Consider the following 23,438-nt stretch of genomic DNA (forward strand, 5'->3'; position numbering starts at 1 on the left):
CTGTACTGTGTGTACTGGAGGAACCCTGTGCTGTGTGTACTGGAGGAACCCTGTGCTGTGTGTACTGGAGGAAGCCTGTGTTGTGTGTACTGGAGGAATCCTGTACTGTGTGTACTGGAGGAAGCCTGTACTGTGTGTACTGGAGGAACCCTGTGCTGTGTGTACTGGAGGAATCCTGTACTGTGTGTACTGGAGGAAGCCTGTACTGTGTGTACTGGAGGAACCCTGTGCTGTGTGTACTGGAGGAATCCTGTACTGTGTGTACTGGAGGAAGCCTGTGCTGTATGTATACTGGAGGAACCCCGTGCTGTGTGCACTGGAGGAAGCCTGTGCTGAATTGATCTTGTCTGAAGCTTCTTCCCATAAACAAGTTAATTTTAGGCAGAGAAAGGGAAGCTTTGCTAACCTCACTGCTCTGATTCAGCTCAGGCCAAGTCTGGTTCAGCGATGGCATCGATGGTGACTTGCTTGGAGGTGCTTCTGCAGGAGAGCCTGAATAACCTACCTCACCCGGCTGGTCCCCAACATCTGCAATTTAGATACAAAAAAAATTCTTATCAACAACATATTTTAGTTTGGATGATTTATGAGTAGCTAACAGATAATTTTGTATAAGAGGTAATTTATACTCTCATTTTCCTTTCCCAAAGCAGATACTTCAGCAGACAATACTTACATTATTTATAGTCTATGTGACATCATGGCTTCCTAACTTTCCATGAAAAGTCAAATTAGAAACAAACAGAAAAAACAATGTTAGACAGATAACAACGCAGAAGGCTGCAGACTGTTCTGACAGCAGGGAAGTCCTGTCAGCTTCCACAGTGCACCCCTGCAGCACACCTCAGACAGGAGAATGAAAGATCCCAAGTTCTGCTCTGGTGAGTTTGGGATACTCTAATCCCCAGGGGTGTGTCTGCAGTCAAGGCTTGTGATGTCCCATATAAATAAACATTAAGTCAGCTGTCCTCAACACAAATGCTTTTGAGCAAAAAAAATTCCTCCGTCTTCCCGTGGAATTATTTTGAAAACTACCGATTTGCTAACATCTTCTCTGCAAACCTTGCTTTTACCATAAAACTATACCCCAAAAGGACACCTATCTATGAGACAACAGTGAGCCAGTGAGACAAGTCAGGTGAAATGTAGGGCTTTGTATTTTTGTATTTATTTTAGTTATTAATTAATTAATTAATTTTTGCCTGGGCTCAAACCCAGGGCTGTGTGTGTAGACACATGCTCTTCCTATCACTGAGCTATAGCTGGGCCTGTGAAATGGGCTTTTCCCATTTCAATATGCACACTGATGTTTCTAGACTCAAGTGAGAAAAAAAAATCTATGCTAAAATTTCAAAATAGTCTTTAAGCATGTTAAGATACCATATTCTACTTTGAATTTGATTTAAGTCTTAAAGTATCTCTTAAAATTATACTTTAAACAGAAGGAATTTCATTGACAACTAAATCTCAATTTTCTAAGTTTTACAGAGCTTTGAATGTAACCCCTATCAAAAGGGACTACATAATGAAATATGATTCTACCATCTGTTCATTTGACCATGGGAGAATTGAAGAAAACTGCTCTTAAGTTTTTCCATCAAAACGAAAGACACTTGTGGTGTGGGAGAATTGTCTGTATTCTGTCAATCATGTTTTAAATAAATGCTGACTGGCCAGGCAGGAAGTATAGGTGGGAAAACCAGACAGGAAGTAGAAATGATGCAATGAGAACAGGAGAATTCTGGGAAGGAGGAAGTTGATTCCCCCAGTCCTGTGCAGACCACAGGGGAAGCAGGATGTGACCTGCCAGCTGAAAAAGGTACTGACCCATATGGCAAAAATAGTTCGGAATAATGGGTTAATATAAGCTACAAGAGCTAATAAGTATCCTGAGCTAATGGGCCAAACAGCTTTATAACTTATAGAGATCTCTGTGTGATTTTCTTTGGGGCTGGCTGGCTGTGGGGTACCGGGTGGGACAGAAACCCCAACAAGCAGGCTCTGTTCGTGTGCCCAACGCATTATCTAATACATAGATGCAAATAAATATGAGTTAAGGTTGCATTTTGTGTTGTTTGCTTTCATTTTCTAAGAATCACTGATGGTTGCAGTTCAAAGTTCCCCTTCTTCCATTCTGTTAGGGGCTCTCCCATGTCCCATTCACTCACCCTGAGAGTCTCCTTTAATATGCCACACTCAGGCTCTACTTTGCAGCCCAGCAACTGTGACTCTCCACTATAAGATCACGTGCTGTTTCTATCTTCTCAGTCGTAGATGCTCTACGAGCAGTGTCAGGGCAGCCCAGAACCAGCACAAGTGGGAGAGCACCAGACACCGCTCTGTAAAGTCTTAGTAAACTAGCACAAAACTCTAAGTGTGAGCAGGAAGTTTAGGTTTTTGTGGGAACAAATATGATGAATCCCTTCACCCTCCCTGATGACAATAAAGAAAAAGTAGCCTAAGAAGGAAGATGCTGACTGTACATATGACAGTAACCAAAGCAATGGTCCAGCTGGACGGTTAGGAAGGGTCTTGAGGAGACTCTCCTGAGAAGCTATTGGCAACTGATGACTGCTGGGAAAGGAAGGGTCAGTGTTCTTCAGGGATGCAGCCCGAGAGGCTGCCCATGCTCCAGCAGATGGCCCTACACGCATGCACATACAAGTAGCACTAAATAGACCTGAAACTGTGAGGGAGAAGTGGGGATAGGAACTGGAGGGGATGAAATGCAGGTGGATTCAATCAAGACACATAATATACATTATGTGAAATTCTCAAAAAATAAAAAAAGACCTCATAATAAAGGGAGGGAAAATCAATTAAAAAATAGTACTGCCTACAGGAAGGTTAATTTCTAAATGAACCGATTTAGAGTCAGGCTCTTATAATCAACATCATCTTAGGGCAACCCCAGGCACGACTTTGTAAGTCCCTCCTCTTGGAATGTCATGTTCCCATCAATTCAGGGCCATATGCACCCCACTCTCACTTTAGGGTACTTACTGCCTGTGATTGATTCTGAGAACTCATCTGACCCAGTGGATCTAGCCCCTTTTGAAGTCAAAAATGAGAAAGCTAATTACCCAAATAATTATATCAGCACTTATTTTCCTAGAAAACTATGGGCCATGGGCTCCTTCTTGAACAACTCCACAAATGCTTCAAGGGTCTAAACCTCAGAATTATTTGTGTAATGACATTAATTTGCACTGTGTTGACACTGGGCCCCAAGAGAGCAAGAGCAACGAAATGCAAATGTGCCTCCTCATTTGCACAAAGCGAGAGAGGGAGCATAAAGTGTGCTTGTTAAGTTACTGTATTCTTCACTCCTTTTACATGGGCATGTATTCATTCATGCAAGTGAATTTTAGTAAGAACAAATAAATGGTATTAAGTTTATTTGTTACTGTTAATAAAAAGTTCATTCGCATGCAAGTGAATTTTAATATGAACAAATAAATGGTAAATGAGTAAAAATCTCACTGAAAATGTTAATAGCGAAGAAGTTTGGATTAATTTTATTGAATTTTAGAGCTAAAACCATACCCTGTTAATACTCTACATGGCAAAGCGGGGAGTACACAAAGCATGTCTATTGCACATCAAAGTACACTGACTGAGCCAGGGAAGCGCATGGGACGCAGTTGACAGCAGAATGGATGACATTTTCATAGAACACTGTCGTTCTTCCTTTTTTAGAATGAACTGCTGACAAATCATAACTCTTTAGACCTGATTAAGCAGGAATGTTTTTTAAAATCAACTTTCAAGCAAACACTACAATTCTGAGAACTATGCACACATGTCCGTAAGCTTTGGGACTTCCCAGAACTTACCGACTTCTCTAATAAGAAGGCTGTGATATTAACAAATATGTTTTCTGATACAGTGACTATCCCAAATTCTGAAAGCTCTGTGTGACTCAATGAAGTGGACTGTTACAAGTAACCGTTATATTGTATACAAAATCATGTATCCATAAAGGGCTTGCTCAAATACAAGAAAGACAAATGGTCTGTAATGTTATAATGCAAAACAAAATTTGAATTTCAGCTTTCACAATTCAACTAACTTTTAAGCAACTACATCTGGATTTAATATGGTACAAAGATTATCCACAATACCTGGAAAGATTACACAGTAGTCTCTCCATCTGCAATGTAAGACTAGATTTTCTGTGTGCTTTGTGACTTGTCAAACTTTGTTTATTTGTCCTGATAAGCCAGACAGTAAACATCTGCAACAATGTAGGCCATTATTGCAACTACTCAATTCTGCCACTATACTACAGCAGCTACCACAGGCAATTTGTAAGAAAACAGGCTGGCTATATGACCCAATTCAGTTTTATTGATAAGCATTAAATTTGAATTTCATTGAATTTTTATATGTAATAAAATCATCTTCTTCTGATTTTCTAATGATAAAAATACTCTAGAGTTTGGAGCCATAACAGTTTGTAGAGATCTTGCTAGAAGTTCTGGGCTCATTTCTCAGCCCTGCATAAACCAACTGGGTGTGGTGGCATGTGCCTACATCTTAGTAGACAGGAGGTGGAGGCAGGTGGACCAGAAGTTTAAAATTAATCTTCTACTACACAATTAGTTAGAGCCTAGCTTGGGATATCTAAGACTCTGCCTTTAAAAATCAAATCAAACCAAACAAAAACAAAAACTACCCTGGGCTAGGAGTGCCCTGCCCTGAGTGGTAGAGCACTTGCTAGCATGAGTAAACCACCAGGCTTGATCCCTGGCACCATTTGAAACAACAACCACCACCACCAAACACACACAGAGCATTTTTCTTGGTGTGTAGACTATTAATTCAGAGTCAGGCAGCAAACTGAACTTGATTTGTGGGGTTTAGCCTTTTGGACTCCAAAGTTACCTTGAATAAATAATAAATCCAACAGACTGAATGAAGAAAGTAATCCAACAAGCTGCTTGACATCCACTGTCAGTTATTACAGAAATTTGCAAAAGGAACAACAATGACACCTTTTTCATAAATGCCATATTTTGGAAAATATTTTCATAAAATATGTATGTTAACATGTAAAAAGTTTATTGGTGTTATTTTTAAATGAAGTCACAAGTATTGTTAAAACATGGGTCCCGGGGAAGAAACAAAGGAAAAATAAATTATTATTATTATTATTATTAAGTAATTATTTAATTCACATAATAAAGGCTCTTGAAGTCCATAGTTTTTGAGAATATTCAAAGGTTTTAAGATAAGTAAGTTGAAAGGTGCTGTCTGAGGAAACCAAAATATTACTGCGGGATAAACAGGCAAAACTGTCCCCTTGCTTCTTCCCCATGCTATTCACAGAACAACAAATGGCATAAGAAATAAAAGACTCATGTTCTGGAAACCTTCAAGTGTCTGAGAAGCTCTGGAAATCAACAGCACCTCCTTCAACTCTGTCCCTGTGATACTCAATGCACAGCGTCCTGCCCATCCACAATGCCACGCCTCAAGACTCCTGCCTTCTAGAGAAAGGAGGGTTCTTTTACTCTTACCTGCCAGAGTGTTCCAGCAAGAGAGTGAAACACTGTCAACCTGCCTCTCTCCTGAAAGTTCTATGCCCCCAACAGTATCACAGTTGCTGTGGGTGGAAACAACTGGGGGGAACTTCAATAATGAATTTTCAAAACAAAGATAAAGCTAGGCAGGGTGCATGTCTTTAGTCCCAGCATTTGGGAAGCAGAGACAGGAGGATTTTTCTGAGTTCAAGGCCAGCCTGGTCTACAAGAGCAAGTTCCAGACAGAACAGGTTCCAAAACTACAGAGAAACCCTGTCTCGAAAAAAAATAAAACAAAGATAAAAGTTTAAGTATGCTCACTGTAATGTTGCTTTAAATGCAAACTGAAAAGAAATATAAAAATTCATCAATAGGAAACTGGTAAAAGTACATCCATATATTATGGATGTATGTTCTATGAAAAAGAATCTGCTAGCTAGCACTGCATGTCATGAAGTGTCAAGGTGTCTGTCTGATATTATAAGGGGAAAACTAGGGATATATTGTATGATTGGATTTGTGTATAAACTGATCTCTCGGTCTGTATGCCATTATGTTAAAAATTCTGGAAGAATACAAAAAGAAACAATGCTTAATTTGGTCAATATAATCTCAAGTTTGAATTTACATGGACTTTTAGTGAACTACTCATGAAATGTTCAGTGCCTTCTCTTCCTGATTTTAAAAAGAATTCACGAAGGAAGTCCTAGTTAGGAGTCCAGGGGCTTTATGCCATACACGAGAACCACAGAGAAGCACACACCCATTTCTACCACACGCAGCAATGACAGTGGCGGTCACCCCTTTCTCTTTTTTCGGCATCATATGAGCAGAATACAGTTGGAATCCATTTGCTCTGAAACAGTCATTCAAAAAATATGACCACTGACTTACATATTCAATTTGTGATCTGCTAGGCACTGACATATAACCAACAAGAAGCTTCTAGTCAAATGCTTTGAGAGGCACAGACGTGTCAAATAACCTCAAAAGCATGTAAAATTCAAACTGCCTAGCCAAAACAAGTCATTGGACTGACTACCACAATCATGCTGGCTTTATTGTGGAAATGCAGGGTTCATTCAACATATATAAGTAAATAAACACAGAAAATCATATAAATGACTTAAGATAAAAATCACATGATTATCAATAGATGCAGAAAAGGCCTTTGACAAAATCCAACATGTTTTCATGATGAAGTTCTAGAGAAAGTAGGTCTAAAGGGAACATACCTCAACCTAATAAAGACTCCATAGAGAACTCCAGAGCCAACATTATCTTAAATGGAGAAAAACTTGAAGCCATCCTATTAAGGAATAAGAAAGGACTGCCCACTATCCCTCTCCTTTTCAATAGTCCTGGAAGCACTAGCTGAAGCCACAAGGAAAGAGAAGGAAATTAAAGGGATCTAAACAGGAAAATAACTCATCAAATTATCCTCATCTGCAGATGATATACCATACATAAGATTCCAAAACTTACACCAGAAAAACTTTTTCAGCAAAATAGCAGCACAAAAAAATCAGTAGTCTTTTTATACATCAACAATAAACACTGAGAAAGAGAATGGACACACACTCATTTACAACAGCGTCAAAGACAATAAAATACTGTGGGGTATACAGCTAACCAAGGAGAGGAAAGCCCTCTACAATAAAAACTTCCTTCCTGAAGAAAAAGATTGAGAAAGACACTAAACACAGGAAAGACTCCTCATGTTCATGGGTCAGTAGAACTAACAGTGTGAGAATGACCAGCCTACCAAATGCAATTTACAGATTTAATGTAACCTCAACCAAAATATCAGAGAATTCATTTAAAAAGAAAAAAAAAAAATCAAAAAATTTTTAAGGAATCAGAGAAGACTGGGTTCGAATTTTCCCCAGGGAACAGCTGTCTGGAGGAAAGTGACCGTGTATATGATTGTTTCTGTGTGACAGATATGAAAGGCAGACCATGGACATATGCCCCTACGTTAACACATGGCTACTAAAGCGTTAAATTCTGCTTTACTTCCCCTCTTTAAAGTATGACCTTTCGTTGGCATACCTGAAAGAGAGCTTGGACAAGCGCATTGAAGACAATCAACAGCTTTACAATTGGGTTCACTGGGAATTTGACAGCCCAATGTCTTTCCTTCACTCAGAAGAAAATGATATTCAACAATTATAGTCTCTCTCCTTTTGAAGATACCAATAAATAGGCATCTACTTTTTCTGCTATTTGTTAATGATTACATATATATCATAATACATATTGGTATTAATCTAAGATCGAATTCAAAATTTCCAGATTTCTTAAGTCTTCAAAATAACCCATTATGTTTATTAATTACGGTAAAAGCCTGGTGAGACAGACTGACTAGGAAAGCTCACAGCGCTCACCATTCCTTCCTTTAGACAGTGCCCATGCAGTTAGAAACCGTGAACAGCAAGCGGCAGTGTGCGATCCTCCTCCAGTCTTATCCTCCATGGGTACAAAGAAAGCTTTTCTGTTTACTTTTCTCACTTTACCTTGGGACTCGGTCTAATCCTGGAGCCCAAGCTGGATGGGAACTTGCAGAAATCTTCTGTCATGGCTTCCCAGAGGCTGGGAATCCAAGTGTGACACACCATGTCCAGCCTTCTAGACCTCTATTAAAGCTGAATACCTAATAATCCAAATTCAGTCTATCCATTGTAGCCTGACAAATCGTGCACTTTTATTTACTTCTTTTTTTTTTTAAAAAACCAGGGTCTCAGTATGAATCTCTGGCCAGCCTGGAATTTGATATGTAGACCATGCTGGCCTCAAACTCAAGAGATCTGCCTCTACTGGGATTAAGGTTGTATACCACCAGACTTAGCCAAATGTGTGCTCTTGATAAAAATGTTTACACTATTAAACTTCATTTTAACATCTATCTTAATTTCCTTTTCAAAATGAAGTATTAGGTTCATCTAAGCCAGTGGTTCTTAACCCGAGTCATGACCCTTGACAAAACTCTTATCTCCAAAATTATTAATGTTACAGTTCATAACAGTAGCAAAATTATAGTTATTAAGTAGCAATGAAAATAATTTTATGGTTGGTGGCCAGCACAACATGAGGAGCTGTATTTATTTAAGGATCTCAGCACTAGGAAGGCGAGAACCACTGACTAAGCAGTTTTTTGTGGCTGCCAGTCTCTCTCACCTGCTGAATCTTCCAAATCAATCAGCTTGGGCATCAGGCTTTCAGGGAGTTTTTCTGGTAAGTCATAGCCATTCTTCCTAGCAACCACCAGATGAAAAGCAGCACAAAACTCATCCAGTGTCAAGGCGCCATCTTTATCGAAGTCTGAGAGTTCCCTGGAAGACAAGCCCATTATCACCACACTTTGCTTTGGAGCCCCTCATTTATTGAAGAAAAAAAAAAAAAAGGAGACAAAAATTTCTCCCACAAGGAAGTAAAAAAATAAAATTAAAAAAATTCCCATATGTGCAAAGAGGTGTAAGAAAGCAAATAACAAACTGTAGCACAGAACCAAGCAATCGGCATCTGAGTGCTCACAGGATGATCCCGTCAACGTGCCTGCATGCTCGGCATTCTCAGAGTACAAGAGGAAAAATTAAAGTCACCAAGATATTACCTTTAACTCCCAATGCACTTTAGTAAGAGTTTAGTTCAAGTGAGGTACATGAAATAAACTCCAAGAAATTATTTAAAATTCTGTTTTTATTATCAAAGTTCAATAGTTTTACACTTTAAGGAAACAGATTGGTTAAAGTTTAATAGAAAAATATGGCCTCTGCTCTGCTGTCTTTGCCCCCTACATTGAACTCATGTGCATTGCTCTATTTTTTTGAGACAAAGTCTCACTATATAGCTCAAGCTGACCTTAAACTCACAACCCATCCATCTCTGCCTCTCGGAAGCCATGATTACAAAGCCTGTACCACTCTGCCTGCTCTCAGGGAAGAATAATGATATAAAGTAAAATCATGTTTATCTGGTTATTCAATTTTTAAAAGTAATTTGAAGTTATAATTTGTGTTCTAAGGATTAATTCCAATTATGTGGCGGCTATCTTGAGAGTCTTAATCTATGTATAACACGAGAGCTAAGCACTATTCTTATACTTTTGGCTAGATATAAACTTCATAAACACCAGGAAAAACCGACAGGCAGCCTTTTCTGTATGCAGTACACTAGCATCAGGGGGCAGTCAACACAGCTTTAGTTCTAAGTCACAAGAACGTCTTTAACTAGCCTTGTTTATTTCTCTCCTAGAAAGAGAGGCTCGCTGGCCTCAGACACACTGAGTTCCCCACCAGTACCTAAGGCGGTCTAGTCCTAGTTTTAAGGCACTACAAATTCTTTGGAAACCCATATGAACTAATAGATTACACTTACCAAATATGAGAAAGTTCAAGAATAGGAAGTTTTGATTTTGTAAAAAATTCTTTAGCTGCAGATCCTGAAATATTAAAAGTTTTACTTAATGTTATTCTGAACACAGACGCAAGAAGAGAAGATAACAGTCCTAGACTAGGGAAAGGGTAACATTATAATGTGAAAATGTCATGTTTTTGTTTCCCAGTAACTATAAAGTCCTTTTGGACAAATAATGTGAGCAATAATTAAAATCTAGGATCAACAAAACAACGTCTGAGATAATGAAACGGAGACTTTGTCCTGGCCCACCCAGAAGAACTGTTGTTCGCGACTCACCTGGAATAAATCCGTTCAGATCAGGCTGAATGGTTGTAAACTGATTTACATAATACTGTCTCTGTTCGTCTGTTATTTTCCAGGGGTCGTCACAACTACTGGACTGCCTACGAATCTCATTGGCAGTAGTAGCTGAGGCTACAGTTCGTACTGTTGTCTGGTCCTGCAATGAAACATTGTTTCCTCAGTACAGCATCTATCTAAATGCTTACAAGGACCAAGATTGCTAGGTGCTTTCCGGTGAAAGTAAAATTTACTTTTTTGAGGATATTTAAAAGGTAAGAAGTCATCAGCAAACCACATAATGTTATGGTCAGGTTACTGGATATGTTTTCGCACAGTGAGTATATAAACATGTAGGATGACAGCATTTATGTAAGCAACAGAAAGTTATGAAAAATGTGCTAAGAAAGCCAAGCGAACATATTCCCAGATGTAGAAATCTTTTAAAACTTCACTAGGGAATTAGAAACAGAAATAAAACCAGCCAGAACTTAGTGAGACACTCTGTGGGTAACAGACTTGAAGAAATAGCACAGAGCAGAGCTCTCATTTTTTTTTTTTTTAAGTAAAAGTGAACTTGCATTTGTAAAATCTGCAATAGCAAAATATAAAAACAATGTCTGCAGCGACTTTAGAATGAAGCAAATAAAAATGCAATTCCAATAAAATGTCACACCTGGACAGAAGCAGGATGCATGGTTAAAAGAGTACTGGTTGGTGGAGTATCTGCAAAACTGACCCAGTTTTCTTGAGGTGGAGGGGGGGAATGCCCAGACCACACCGCATCACCAGCAGAAGAGCCTAAAAGGAAAACGGACCACGCTGACTCGTGTTTAAAGAGACAAGAAGTTACCAGGTTGACACATACATCACAATGGACTGTCGTGTATGCGCTGTGATAGTCTCCTTCTTTTTCTATCATTGTAAAGAAATGGAATCCTTGCTGTTCAATTAAAAATGTTTCATTTAAAGCTTTTTAGTTATTTTGTGTTTTCCTTGTCAATATTAAAATCCCTATACACCCAAGATTGTAGGAAATAATTATTCATTGTACCACCAGGCTACCTGGCACCCATAATCTTTTGCCTAAGCATCACAGATGTAACTACTACTTTCCAAAGCAGTTTGCATCTACCTACAAACTTCATAATTGGTTTTGCTTTTATTTACCTTAATTTATAAGGAAAAATGATTTGGGGATAATTCTTAGAGGAATGCTATTGATTTCCTTTAATTTACAAAATTAAAAACAGTATTTCTAAAGAATTTCAAAATACCTGGTTGTGCGTCACCAAAAGGTGACCAGAATGGCCCAGGTCCTGTGAGAGGTCTCTCACTATTTCCCCCACTGGGATGACGGTTATGTTTCCTCCAAGTGTGTGGAGAAGTTGGTGGGGATTGCTGGGGTGAAACTACTGGAGATGCAGGTTCCTAGGGAAAAATGTTCTTTAAAAATTTTCATTTTGCGGTGACATTTTAATTAACAAATACAAACAGGTGTTTGTAAGTAACCCCCTCCCAGGACCCTGGCTGAAGACATTTCCAAGCGTGTGCCTACCTGCTGATCTGCAGATGGACGAGGCTGAACCGCATCATGGCTTCCAGGCCCCTTCTTAACTTGTCCCCTGCCAGGAGGAGGAGGAATCACACCAGAGTAAGAGCCCTGGCTTTCAGAGTCCGAAGAGTAGGAGGCTGCGTGGCGAGATTCTTGTTCATTCTTTGAAGCCACAAATCGTGGAAGAGGAAGATCCTTTACTGTTAACCACAAAAATGATGACATGTTCAGTACTTCTTACCTGAAATACTTGGGAACAAAGGTGTTCACATTTCAGAGTTTATGGAAAGTCTGCTTATTTGTATGGTTTTGATAAAAACCCCAATCAGAGATGGTATAAACCTTTTGAGTGTAATGTTAGTGCTTAATATATTTTGAATTTTAGATTTTCCCATTAGGTATGTTCAACCTGTATTATTTCAAATAGAAAGGACACCCATATGAAAAGATGAAATAGGAGGTGAACTAGATATTAACTATCACTATTAAATTTAGACCATTCTCTTTCTTGGAACAATTTAGGAAGAATCTTACCAAAGACATGATAAAACAAAAATATTCTTTGATGGGTGGCAAGCAAGAGCTATGTAAATGTGTGTGTGTGTGTGTGTGTGTGTGTGTGTGTGTGTGTGTGTGTGTGTTAACTGCATGGATCCTGCAAAGTTCCTACTTACAAAGAACCTGAGGTTCTGAGATTGCTGAATAGTGACAGGGTCACTCAGGATCACCCAGAACCATAGCCTAGGCTGCTTCTACTTGCACTAGGGGTTTTAAGTAAGATGTCAGAGCCCTGACTGAAGGAAGTCGAGACTAGCCTAATTTAGAAGGAAACTCCTTGTGTGCCCAGCATGCCCAGCTGAGTACATGGTTTTCTATCTACCCAATTTCAGTCTGGCTTATTACTTTCCTATTGCCAATATTCTCCATCAGTTTTTTGCTGGTGGAGACAGGGTTTCTATGGGCAGCCCTGGCTGTCCTGGAATTCGTTCTGCAGACCAGGCTGGTCTCAAATTCAAGGATCCTCCTACCTGCCTTCTTAGCACTAGGATTAAAGGTGTGCACCACCACTGCCTTTTATCTGCCAGTCTCTCCATCAATTTTGAACAGAGGATAAAAAACTGACACTGTGTTTTAGGCTAACCATAACTCATAATTTAGAGCGATACAACCAAAGGATCATTTTCAAAGTAAGGTGTACTTTTGGCTAACACAATTAGCTTCATCTCTATTTCATTTTATTGAGACAGGGTCTTACTATGTAGTCTTGGTGGGCTGGAACTTGCTAAAAGCAGACCAGGCTGGCTTCAAAACCTCAGAGATCTGCCTGCCTCTGCTAGGATTAAAGATGTGTGTCCTTCAAGCCTGGCATGGCTTTGCTTCTCCATAGATCCCCAACCTAAAGGAATAAAACTGCTAAGCCTATCTAGTAAGGATGTAAAGAATCCAAAATTCTCTGAGAACTTAAGCTTTCAACAGAAGAGTGGGTGACAAGCCAGAGGATGGACTACAGTGAGAACTTCCAGGTGACAGGAGACTAAGCTAATACTTCACACAGTATCCATTTTATTAGGCCCGTGGCCAAGCACCTGTAATCTTAGCGTACAGGCGTTCCAGGGCCTGAGTTTGAGGCTGGCCCAGGCTACACAGGAAGACTGAAATATCTGAATATTGCAGAAATTCATACTTTCTCATTTCCCCTTTCTCATGAAAAGTATGAAACTACATTTAGGCATCTCTCTTTATAGAATGTGTATTTTCTTTTATATCAATAAGTCTCTAATAAAAGAAAAAATGAATTATCTGAGGCAAACATTGTAAGGTGAGCAAATGAAGTTTCAGTTTATGTTGTAGGAGCTGCAGGCCGCTTCCCACCGCCTGGCTCCCGGCCACCGGCTAGCTTTACCCAAAATAACAACACACAAACTGTATTCATTTAAACACTGCTTGGCCCATTAGCTCTAGCCTCTTACTGACTAACTCTCACATCTCGACCAACCCATTTCTAATAATCTGTGTAGTGCCATGAGGCAGTAGCTTATCGAGAAGGATTCTATCCTACATCCATCTTGGGCCAGAGCTTCATCGCTCTGCCCCAGAGAGGAGAGGCATGGCATCTGCCTCACTTCCTCTTCCTCCCAGCATTCTGTTCTGTTTACTCCACCCACCTATGTTCTAACCTATCAGGCCAACCAGTTTCTTTATTTAATTACCCAACGAAAGTAACAGATTGATATATGACACTCCCACATCAAGTTTACTAATACTTTAATATTGTCTCTATTAACTAGAAAGGGTGTTTTTGTAGATTTGTTCTCTTATTCACTCCCATGCGTGTATGAGCACTCATGTGAATACATGTGCACGAGCACCATGATATACATGTGGGGAGGTCAAAGGACACTTCGTGAAGTCCATTCTTTTCTTCTACCACATGGGCACAATGGCTTCAAATAGGCAGTCAACACTTTACTTGCCAATAAGCCATCTTGCCAACTCTAACCAGAGCTTGTTCTAAGATTAAAATGGAACATCTTCCCAAACAAAACACCAGCAAATATAAGATAAGAAGCTGGTCTGAGTGGCTTAGTCCTATAATTCTAGCTACTTAGGACATTGAGACAGGAGAGTAGCAAACTCAAGGCCAGCCTAAGTTACAGAATAAAATCAAGGCCAGCCTAGGAAACTTAGTGAGAACTTGTCTCAAAATAAAATGAGGACTAGGGTCATTGCCCACTGAGAAAACACTTGACTAGCATGGAAAGACCCTACACTCACCCCCACTCCATACATACATACTAAAAACCACAATAGAAAAGAATAAAATAAGGAAGCTCCATATAGAGGTCACTATCATTTACTTTTATAAAAGTATTTGCCTAAATTCTTTCTAGGTGAGTTTTAATGTTCTAAACAAACAATCATTTTACCATTGTCATCAAATACATATTGTACAGGAGGCTGGAAGATGGAAGAGGCTGGAGATTGCTTGGCAGTTAAGAGTATTTGTTACTCTTGCAGAAGACCCTGGTTTAATTCCTAGCACCCACATGGTGGCTTACAACTGTCCTTAACTCCAATTCTAGAGGATCCAATGCCCTCTTTCGACCTCCACAGGCACCAGGCACACACGTGTATGGACATACACGCAGGTCAAACATTCATACACACAAATAAAACTAAAACTTAAAAAGTATAGCATTCATTAGGAGGTTAAGCATATTCTTCAGCGTAACACATATATGATAGATATGCTTTTCTAATGTTCTCACATATCAACAAGTGACAATTAGGTCATGACACTTCAAAGTCACAGGGCCATTATAATACTAGAAAAACTCAAAGTACATTGACTTTGGCTTCATTTGTAATTAGAAGACTATCTTCACTTTTGTACCTCAAGTATGTCACATTTACCTGTGTTTATACTTTCCACTCTTAATGGGAAACCAGACTGGGCAACAGCTACAAGTTTCAAAGCGATGTAGAACTGACTTCTTCCAAAGTAACCAAGTCTTGTTGCACCACAAAGCTCCATGATCTACAAAAGAATACAGTATTAACATTAAGATTTATGGCAAAGATTCTTCATCCAACAATAAATAATTATTCCACTTGCTTCTAATGATCTAAAATATTTTACTATCTCAAGTAACCACCAGTTCCTTCAAGTTTCATGTTCATGTTTAAAAACAATAGGCATTGGTTTTATAAATAAAATTGTTCACAATTTTATTATAATTATTGTTTTCCCAGAGCTGGATGTGGGCACTGCAAGCCTGTATTCCCAGCACTTGAAAGGTGTGAGCAAGAGAACCAAGAGTTAAAGGTCCTACTGAGCCGTTCAGTGAATTTCAGGTCAGCCTAGGCTACATGAGTTCCTATCTTAAAGTACCAAAGGAAAATAACTATTTATCCTTCAGGGTTGTGTTTAAAGAAATAGTACACCACCTACACTTTTACCATAAGTAATACAAAATAGGCTAGTATGTGGTCATTTAAAGTTACAGTCATAACGGACCTAACATGAGGGGCAATGCTAAAGATACACGCAAGGGAAAGCCCTGCTACATGGTCTAACTACCTAAGAATGAATTTGAAAACCTGTCAACTGCCAAAGCCTGTCAACTAGTCTGTTAGTTGAGATTAAGAGTTAATTTTCTTACATTTTTGGTTGTGACCCTAGCCTTTAATGGCTGAGCCATCTCTATAGGATGGGAAAAGATCTTCACCAACCCCACATAAGACAGAGTCTGATCTCCAAAATATATAAAGAACTCAAGAAATTTGTCATCAAAAGAACACATAATCCAATAAAAAAAATGGAGTACAGACCTAAATAAACAGAGAACTATCAACAGAGGAATCTAAAATGGCTGAAAGACACTCAAGGAAATGTTCAACATCCTTAGTCATCAAAGAAATGCAAATAAAAAAAACTCTGAGATTCCATCTTATACCTGTAAGAATGGCCAAGACCAAAAACACTGATGACAACTTATGCTGGAGAGGTTGTGGGGTAAAGGGAACACTCCTGTATTGCTGGTGGGAATGCAAGCTGGTACAGCCCCTTTGGATGTCAGTGTGGCAATTTCTCAGAAAATTAGGACACAACCTTCCTCAAGACCCAGCAATACCACTTTTGGGTATATATCTAAAGGATGTTCAATTGTGCCACAAAGACATGTGCTTAACTATATTCATAGCAGCTTTGTTTGCCATAGCCAGAACCTGGAAACAACCTAAATGCCCCTTGACCAAAGAATGGATAAGAAAAATGTGGTATATTTACACAATGGAGTACTACACAGCAGAAAAAAATAATGACATTTTGAAATTTGCAGGCAAATGGATAGAGTTAGAAAACATTATTTTGAGTGAGGTAACCCAGACCCAGACAGACAATTATCATATGTATTCACTCATAAGTGGTTTTTAAACATAAAGCAAAGAAAAACAACCTACAAATCATAATCCCAGAGAACCTAGACAACAATGAGGACTCTAAGAGAGACATACATGGATCTAATCTACATAGGAATTAGAAAAAGACAAGATCTCCTGAGTAAATTGGGAGCATGGGAGCATGGGAGCATGGGACCATGGGAGCATGGGACCATGGGAGAGTGTTGATGGGAAGGCGAGAGGTAGGGAGGGGAGCAGAGAAAAATGTAGAGCTCAATAGAAATCAATAAAATTAAAAAAGTTAATTTTCCTTTTTCTGATTTTCTTAATTGTATTTGATAGGACCACACTACTTTTCTTTAAAACATGAAAGTGGCCAAAGATCTGAGTTGATGGGTGCAGCTATTCAACTACAGGTAAAGAAATTTCACATTATGAGATGAAATCATGGCTCAAGAAGATGAAGCGGGTCTAGCATGCAGACCAAATGAATTCATCTTAAAACAAGCACAAGTATCTTGTCACACCTTCCCCACTAGTACGAACTCCTTTGTGTTTAACCATTTTCTGATACTTGGAACATTCAAAAGAAGGTAAGATGTAGAGACATTGTGCTATTAAGTCTGAAGAAAGTGTTTACAGAACTGTAAAGAGAGAGAGAGAGAGAGAGAGAGAGAGAGAGAGAGAGAGAGAGAGAGAGAGAGAGAACTTTTAATATAACCTGATCTACAAACCAAGTTCCAGGATAGCTAGGGCTCTTGCACAGAGAAACACTGTCTCAGAAAACGAAAACCAAAACAACAAAAAATCATTAATGGGTAAGAAAGATCACAGTAATAACTATTTGTTTACATGAAATGAAAGGGAGAAAAAGTTATGTTTGGTGAGTTATTAACACTGGGGAAAAATTCTTAGTTCTGCCACTAAGGGGCATGCACTCCTGAGGAAATGTAAAATGTGCAAAGGAAATTTAGAGCAGCAGATGAAACCACTAGAAAACTGAAGAAAAATGCAGAATTAACAAAGGAAAACTACACTTGTAGTGTGATTGTTGTCCTAATTCACTCCATTTCTGACCATCTAAGGCCTCTTTGGAAATCATTACACATCTTAGGTCGTTCTGTTTATAAAGCAAATCATTTAAAATATTCCAGTTAATATCAGATAAAAGAAAGACCTAAAAAGATCATAGTCACGATCACAGTCTGATACCAAGGGCTATCAGAAGAGAGTTCAAGAAAGCCAGGATCTTAAGGGAGGGGGACAGCAGAACACTGGGACTGGAACAGAAAGGAATAATGGGGAGGTAGGTTTATGTTTATATAGGGAAAGGGCTGGAAGGGGAGGGCAGAAAGGGGTATAACTAATGCTAAGTATATCTGAAAAAGACCTTCAGACAACTACTATTTTTATCTCTCTTTCTCTCTTACTCACACACAATATATATGATTATTAATCCATATGAAAGAGTTTAACTGGAATAACCCTACCAAGGGGATCGTATTTGTTCTAGAAGCAAATAAAAAACTCATTGCCATGTGTTGATTACCTCTCCTGTAGTTGGTGGTAAGAGGTATCCCAGAGGACCCCCCCTAAAAAAAAATAATACAGGCTATTGCTTCTGGTTGCCCCAGAACTTGATGGTGAGCCCTACTGCTGAAGACACCCCCCCCCCCATACAATGGTCACAGGGCAAATAAAGATCAAGTCAGTGCTGACAGAAAGCTTCCTTCTTGCTGGCTAGCTCTCTCAGTGCTAGAAGATGCTATGCAGGGTGGTGGTGGGGAAACTCGTCAACAGTCTTACCCAGGTGTGAATCCTGTGAGTTGTAGTAATGACCACAGTTGCAACAGTGTCATGAACGTTATATATTATGGGGTAACCAACCGCTTGCTGATCATGGCCCACTCCACAGGAGAAAACACATGCCTGGTACTGTAAATCTGGGCAAGAACCCATGGTTGGGAGCTCACAGGCCCTAGGAATGAATCTATTATTATTTTGTTAAATGTTCATAGTATTAAAATGCCCTCCAAATTCATACTTTCTACCTGTAGATTAATGCAGCGCTCAGACCTCAAGTTTCTCAGTGCAGTGACAGTCACAACAAGTCAAAAGGTGGAGAATAAGGGGATACAGGACATCTATATCAAAGCTCCACGACAGAAGAGGGACAGTATGAGCCAGAGGTCACAGAAGACTGGGGTCAGTCTTCTAGAAATGACAGGACCACCGCCCTCAGCAAACCACAACAGCTGTGGCTGGCGGAACAAGACCAAAGCAGTCAACATCCTAACATGGAGTAAGGGGGGCTCCATGAGCCCCATTCCTAACCTGAGGACCTGAGGAGAGCTGATGGCTTCTGAATGAGGGAGACAGTTTTAAGGGTTCGTATTAGGTTGATCGTGCACCACTGGATGGTCCCCATTCAGAAGTAAATGGAAACACAAATTGTATAGGATAGGTTATAATGGGGGGGGTGAATTTGGAAGAAATTAAAGAGGAGTTTGCAGTGAAAGACCAAAATACATTGTATGAAATTCTCAATAAAAATATTTATTTTTAAAAAGCTCCAAGTCCCACTTCTGTTCTCGTTTTCTCCAACCCCACCCCCCTACTCTCTTGTAGTTTTTTGAGACAGGATTTCTCTAACAGCCCTAGTTGTCCTAAAACTAGCTCTATTGACCAGGCTGGCCTCAAACTCAGAGATCCGCCTGCCTCTGCCTCCCAAGTGCTGGGATTAAAGGCGTGCACCACCACGGCTCAGTCTAATTTCTACTTATTAAAGATTACAACTGTTAGCTTCCTATGAACTTCCTAATTTATCCTTTCCTAATTTCCAACAGAGCAGTCTTCATTATTATCTCAGTAAGTTTTATAGTACAGTTATTGATCTCCAAACTGTTGTGGAATTAACTCATTCGATGATTATTTACTTAGCACCAATTATATCTCATTAAAACTACTGAGATTCCAACAGGAACAGAATGACAGGCTAATTATGGAGGAGAGATGAGGGTGTGGTCGGGAGAGGAGATAGAGTATCAGTGAATGAAGCTCAAGGCTCAGACAAACGCCACTCGCTACACACCACATACGCTGTTGCCCAGTTTAAAGAAAAGCTCTTCTGGTCACAGAATATTGTCATTTCCATACAGTTTATCATTTCTTCTGCTTTACAGCTTTGGGGATTGTCATACTGAAATTTTAAGTCTGTCTAAACTAGAATTTGTTTTTTAAATGAAAAGCAAGTCACTCAATCCTCCTTTATAGAACTACCTATTTATTAAAAAACTATCATTTCTGCGGTAACTTGAAAAGCCAAGTCGCATGTACTCTGGACTGCATACACTTGCTGACCCTACACTGAGTATTTTAGCTTGAGAAGACAAGAATATCATAGGCTTAGCCAAGTCCTCTGGGTTTTGTTTGTTTGATATTGACATTTGTTTTCCTAAATAATCTTTAGAGTAATTTGAAAATCACTTGAGATTTTACTCAGGAAGGCAATATACTATTTATATAGCCTTGTTCCAAACCTGAACGTGACCATTGTTGCTATTGCTCTTCCCTGAGGTTCTGGCAAACACCCTGCCACAGCAGTTTATGCTACTTAACTAGTTCCACTCTTAGGAGGGTCTTTGTTTTTTTTGGGGGGGGTCCTATTTTTTAATCTATAAATAATAATCTTACCATGTGTATTTGGGGCAGAAAATTAAAAGATTGTGTTTCTTCTCTCATCTATTATACATTATCAGATTTCTTAATATGGAACTATATCTAGATTCTTAGAATGAGTTCCCTTTATTTGTGATATATTAACTTTCCAAATAATATTTATAAAATTATAATCACAATCTTAAACTTTAAAAAATGCAATATTTGGGTTTTTCAAGGGGTATATTCCACCTTTATAACTAACATAGCAAGACTTGCTCTTTATGCTCTGTGCTATTTCAAACTAGTCAGTATTAGGTGTGCCATGAAGAGGTAAAGAGTTCACCTATAAATGCAGACAAATTCACATGTGCCCCAGCTGCTTCTGTGTTACTTTAAATAAGTGAGGTTTTTATTTTTAGGCTATTTTATCATTTCCTACAGAATCAATTATGACTTCCAATTTTTTCTATTTAGTAAATTCAGCATCATTCAAGGTAATCTCATTCTTAAAATTTCTTCTCTAGAGTACTTTTAACCAAATACTAATTACACAAATTTGTGGGCAGTTCACTCTTCCTCCAGTGTCTGGTTACATGACCACAAGGAACACTTGGAATGCCTCTTAGGATATACACTCTCAGATCCCTTCCATTAGTTATCAAGCTCTCTTGGGAAACCCAAGGGCAGGCAGTGGGTATTGGTGTACCACTGATAGCTAAGCTTTTAAGTTTTATTTTCTTAACACTGTAAAATTTGCATGATCACAGGAAAATAAATAAAAACTAAAAAATTCAAAGTTTCATCAGAACTGACCATTCCTGTCATATATTCTCCCAGTTTTTATTATATGTACATAAATACACATACAAATAACATGTTTTACACACACATGGTCACAGTGTGTGGCTTTATCATGCATAACTCCAAGGGCCTTTACATCAGTACATAGGTCTCTGTGATGGTGATGTTGAGTGTCAATGTACTAAGCTCTCTAGAATCACTGAGAGACAAGCCACTGGGTCTGCCTTTGAGGGATTGTCTAGATTAGGCTAACTGAAGTGGAAATACCACCCTAGATACAATTTAAAATTAAACACACACGCGTAACAATTGAATACTAGTGTTAAAAGTTTTGATTGACTATAAGAATACTGGTTGTGTGGTCTGAGAGAAGAGAGAGAAGTCAGTGTTGGCTTCAAAAAAGAGCCAGTAACACAGACTAATCAGTGTAAACGAAGCCTGATGATCTGCATCAGTCCCAAGGACTTCCACAAGTTATGCTCTGGTCTCCACAGGCTCTGGCATGTGCACATGCACACTCGAACACCAAACAAGTTAAGTGTATAAAGAAAAGTAAAGCATCACTCCTAAGACATCTACATTGGCTTCTCTCTTACAAAAGCTCTGTTCCATATTGTTTACCCGAACGTCACAATGTCGGGGTGGCAAAAGGTAAATAAAATTGACTTTGCTCATTTGAAGGTGGAGACAGAAGATCACTTTCATCCCTTACACAGTACTCGAGCAAGTTATGTGACATTACGTGCATCAGTGTGTGAAATGTGAACTACGGAAGATAATACATTGCCTCATTTGATTGCAGTGGACATTCAAGGATACTGTCTGTCCTCAGGATCATCGCTTCTCACTTACAACCCTAGCCACTGTGAACTTCACAGTGGGCATTTCAGAGACTCAGTCTTGAAAACTGCATTTTCCTGAGAGCTCATGGCTTTACTCACTAACAAACATGGTTTACTATAATTATGTGTATTCAGGCAATGAACTCAGGGCTTTGTGCACATTAAACACATATTTTATCACCAAGCTATATCCCCAGTTGGATTTTACTATAATTTTTGATGTGAAACCTTTGGAAATATATTTCTATTATCTTTTAAGTATTATGAACTTGTGGCTTAGGCAACGTAACAGTCCACTGTGATATAATAACCATATGTTACAGGTCTTTAAGAAAGAGTGGCATGTTCTTCTCACACAGGGAATACACTACTAAGAGTCTCTTTGCTTTGTCTCTGCATGGACTGGAGATGTCTTCCTTGTTTCCAAGTCTTCATTTTTCTGCTCTGTCAGCAGTCTCTAGTTATAACCCTGTACCTTGCATGCCATGAGGTTTAGTTTTAAAACTACACAAAACAAGAATCTTTAATAATAGATCTTTAATAATAATTCCTCAAATTTTTCCCTGAGCAAAGCATCTGAAGCGGTGTTTTCTGCCTGTGTATACAAACACAAGAATGGGAGGGACCAGCATGCCTTGAGCACACACGCTAGGTGAGTGTGAACAGTCTCGAGTTTCTATCCTGTCCTTTAAAACGATGCAATAGTGGCTCTGGAGAGATGGCTCAGCAATGAAGAGCTCTGACTGCTCCCCAGTGATCCCAAGTTTGTCTCCCAGAACTCACATGGTGGCTTACAACTTGCCTGTAACTCCAGTTCCGGAGGACTCACACCCTCTTCTAGCCTTCCTGAACACTGGGAATGCTCATGATGCACAGATATACATGCAGGCAAGCAAAACACCCACAACATACAGTAAGGTAGAAAATACACCAGAGTGGAACTCATATGATAATTATTGCCTAAGGCCAGAGGCCCAACCAAGGATAAAGCATACATCAGATAGAAACCTTTCTTCTAGCACTTCTGCTCTCATCTGAAGAGTATTCTATTTCATATATGTGCTACTTTTAAAAAAATCCATTATTAGGCTGGGTGGTGGTGGCTCACGCCTTTAATCCCAGCACTTGGGTGGATCTCAGTGAGTTCGAGGTCAGCCTAGTCTGTAAAGTGAGTTCCAAGACAGAGAAACCCTATCTTGAAGATTCCACCATTATTTGATGGATGCTTCCACTGTTTCCATTTCCTAACTATTAAGAATAATCTTTAATAAACATGAGGGTACAGAGGTCTTGCTGAAATACTACAATGTTCTGGATATATATCTGTATGTGTGGAACTGATCTTGTGTGTATGGGGGGGGGGCAAAGGTCAACCTCAGGAGTCATTTCTCACTCACTGGAACTCTTACCAGCCTGCAGCTAACCAAGTGGATTAGCTGACCAGTCAGGGGGGCC

The 23,438-nt window shown here is 39.2% G+C and overlaps 1 protein-coding gene across 10 annotated transcripts in view; it reads right to left on the reverse strand.

Annotated features, from left to right (window-relative positions):
* The window catches only part of Reps1 (RALBP1 associated Eps domain containing 1), a 73,913-nt gene that overhangs the window by 21,215 nt on the left and 29,260 nt on the right, over positions 1 to 23,438 (reverse strand). For 6 of the 10 annotated variants that reach the window (XM_075948409.1, XM_075948399.1, XM_075948390.1 and 3 more), the window contains exons 2-9: positions 15,193 to 15,316; positions 11,782 to 11,978; positions 11,501 to 11,654; positions 10,900 to 11,024; positions 10,221 to 10,383; positions 9,903 to 9,966; positions 8,703 to 8,857; positions 407 to 528 (exon numbers count right to left, since the gene is read on the reverse strand). In XM_075948409.1, coding sequence (XP_075804524.1) covers positions 407 to 528; positions 8,703 to 8,857; positions 9,903 to 9,966; positions 10,221 to 10,383; positions 10,900 to 11,024; positions 11,501 to 11,654; positions 11,782 to 11,978; positions 15,193 to 15,316 — 1,104 coding nt within the window. The remainder of the gene's footprint in view (positions 1 to 406; positions 529 to 8,702; positions 8,858 to 9,902; positions 9,967 to 10,220; positions 10,384 to 10,899; positions 11,025 to 11,500; positions 11,655 to 11,781; positions 11,979 to 15,192; positions 15,317 to 23,438) is intronic. The other 4 variants (XM_075948420.1, XM_075948381.1, XM_075948371.1 and 1 more) reach the window with 1 other exon arrangement.

This window comes from Microtus pennsylvanicus, chromosome 1 (assembly GCF_037038515.1).
Source record: "Microtus pennsylvanicus isolate mMicPen1 chromosome 1, mMicPen1.hap1, whole genome shotgun sequence".
Classification (NCBI taxonomy): domain Eukaryota; kingdom Metazoa; phylum Chordata; class Mammalia; order Rodentia; family Cricetidae; genus Microtus; species Microtus pennsylvanicus.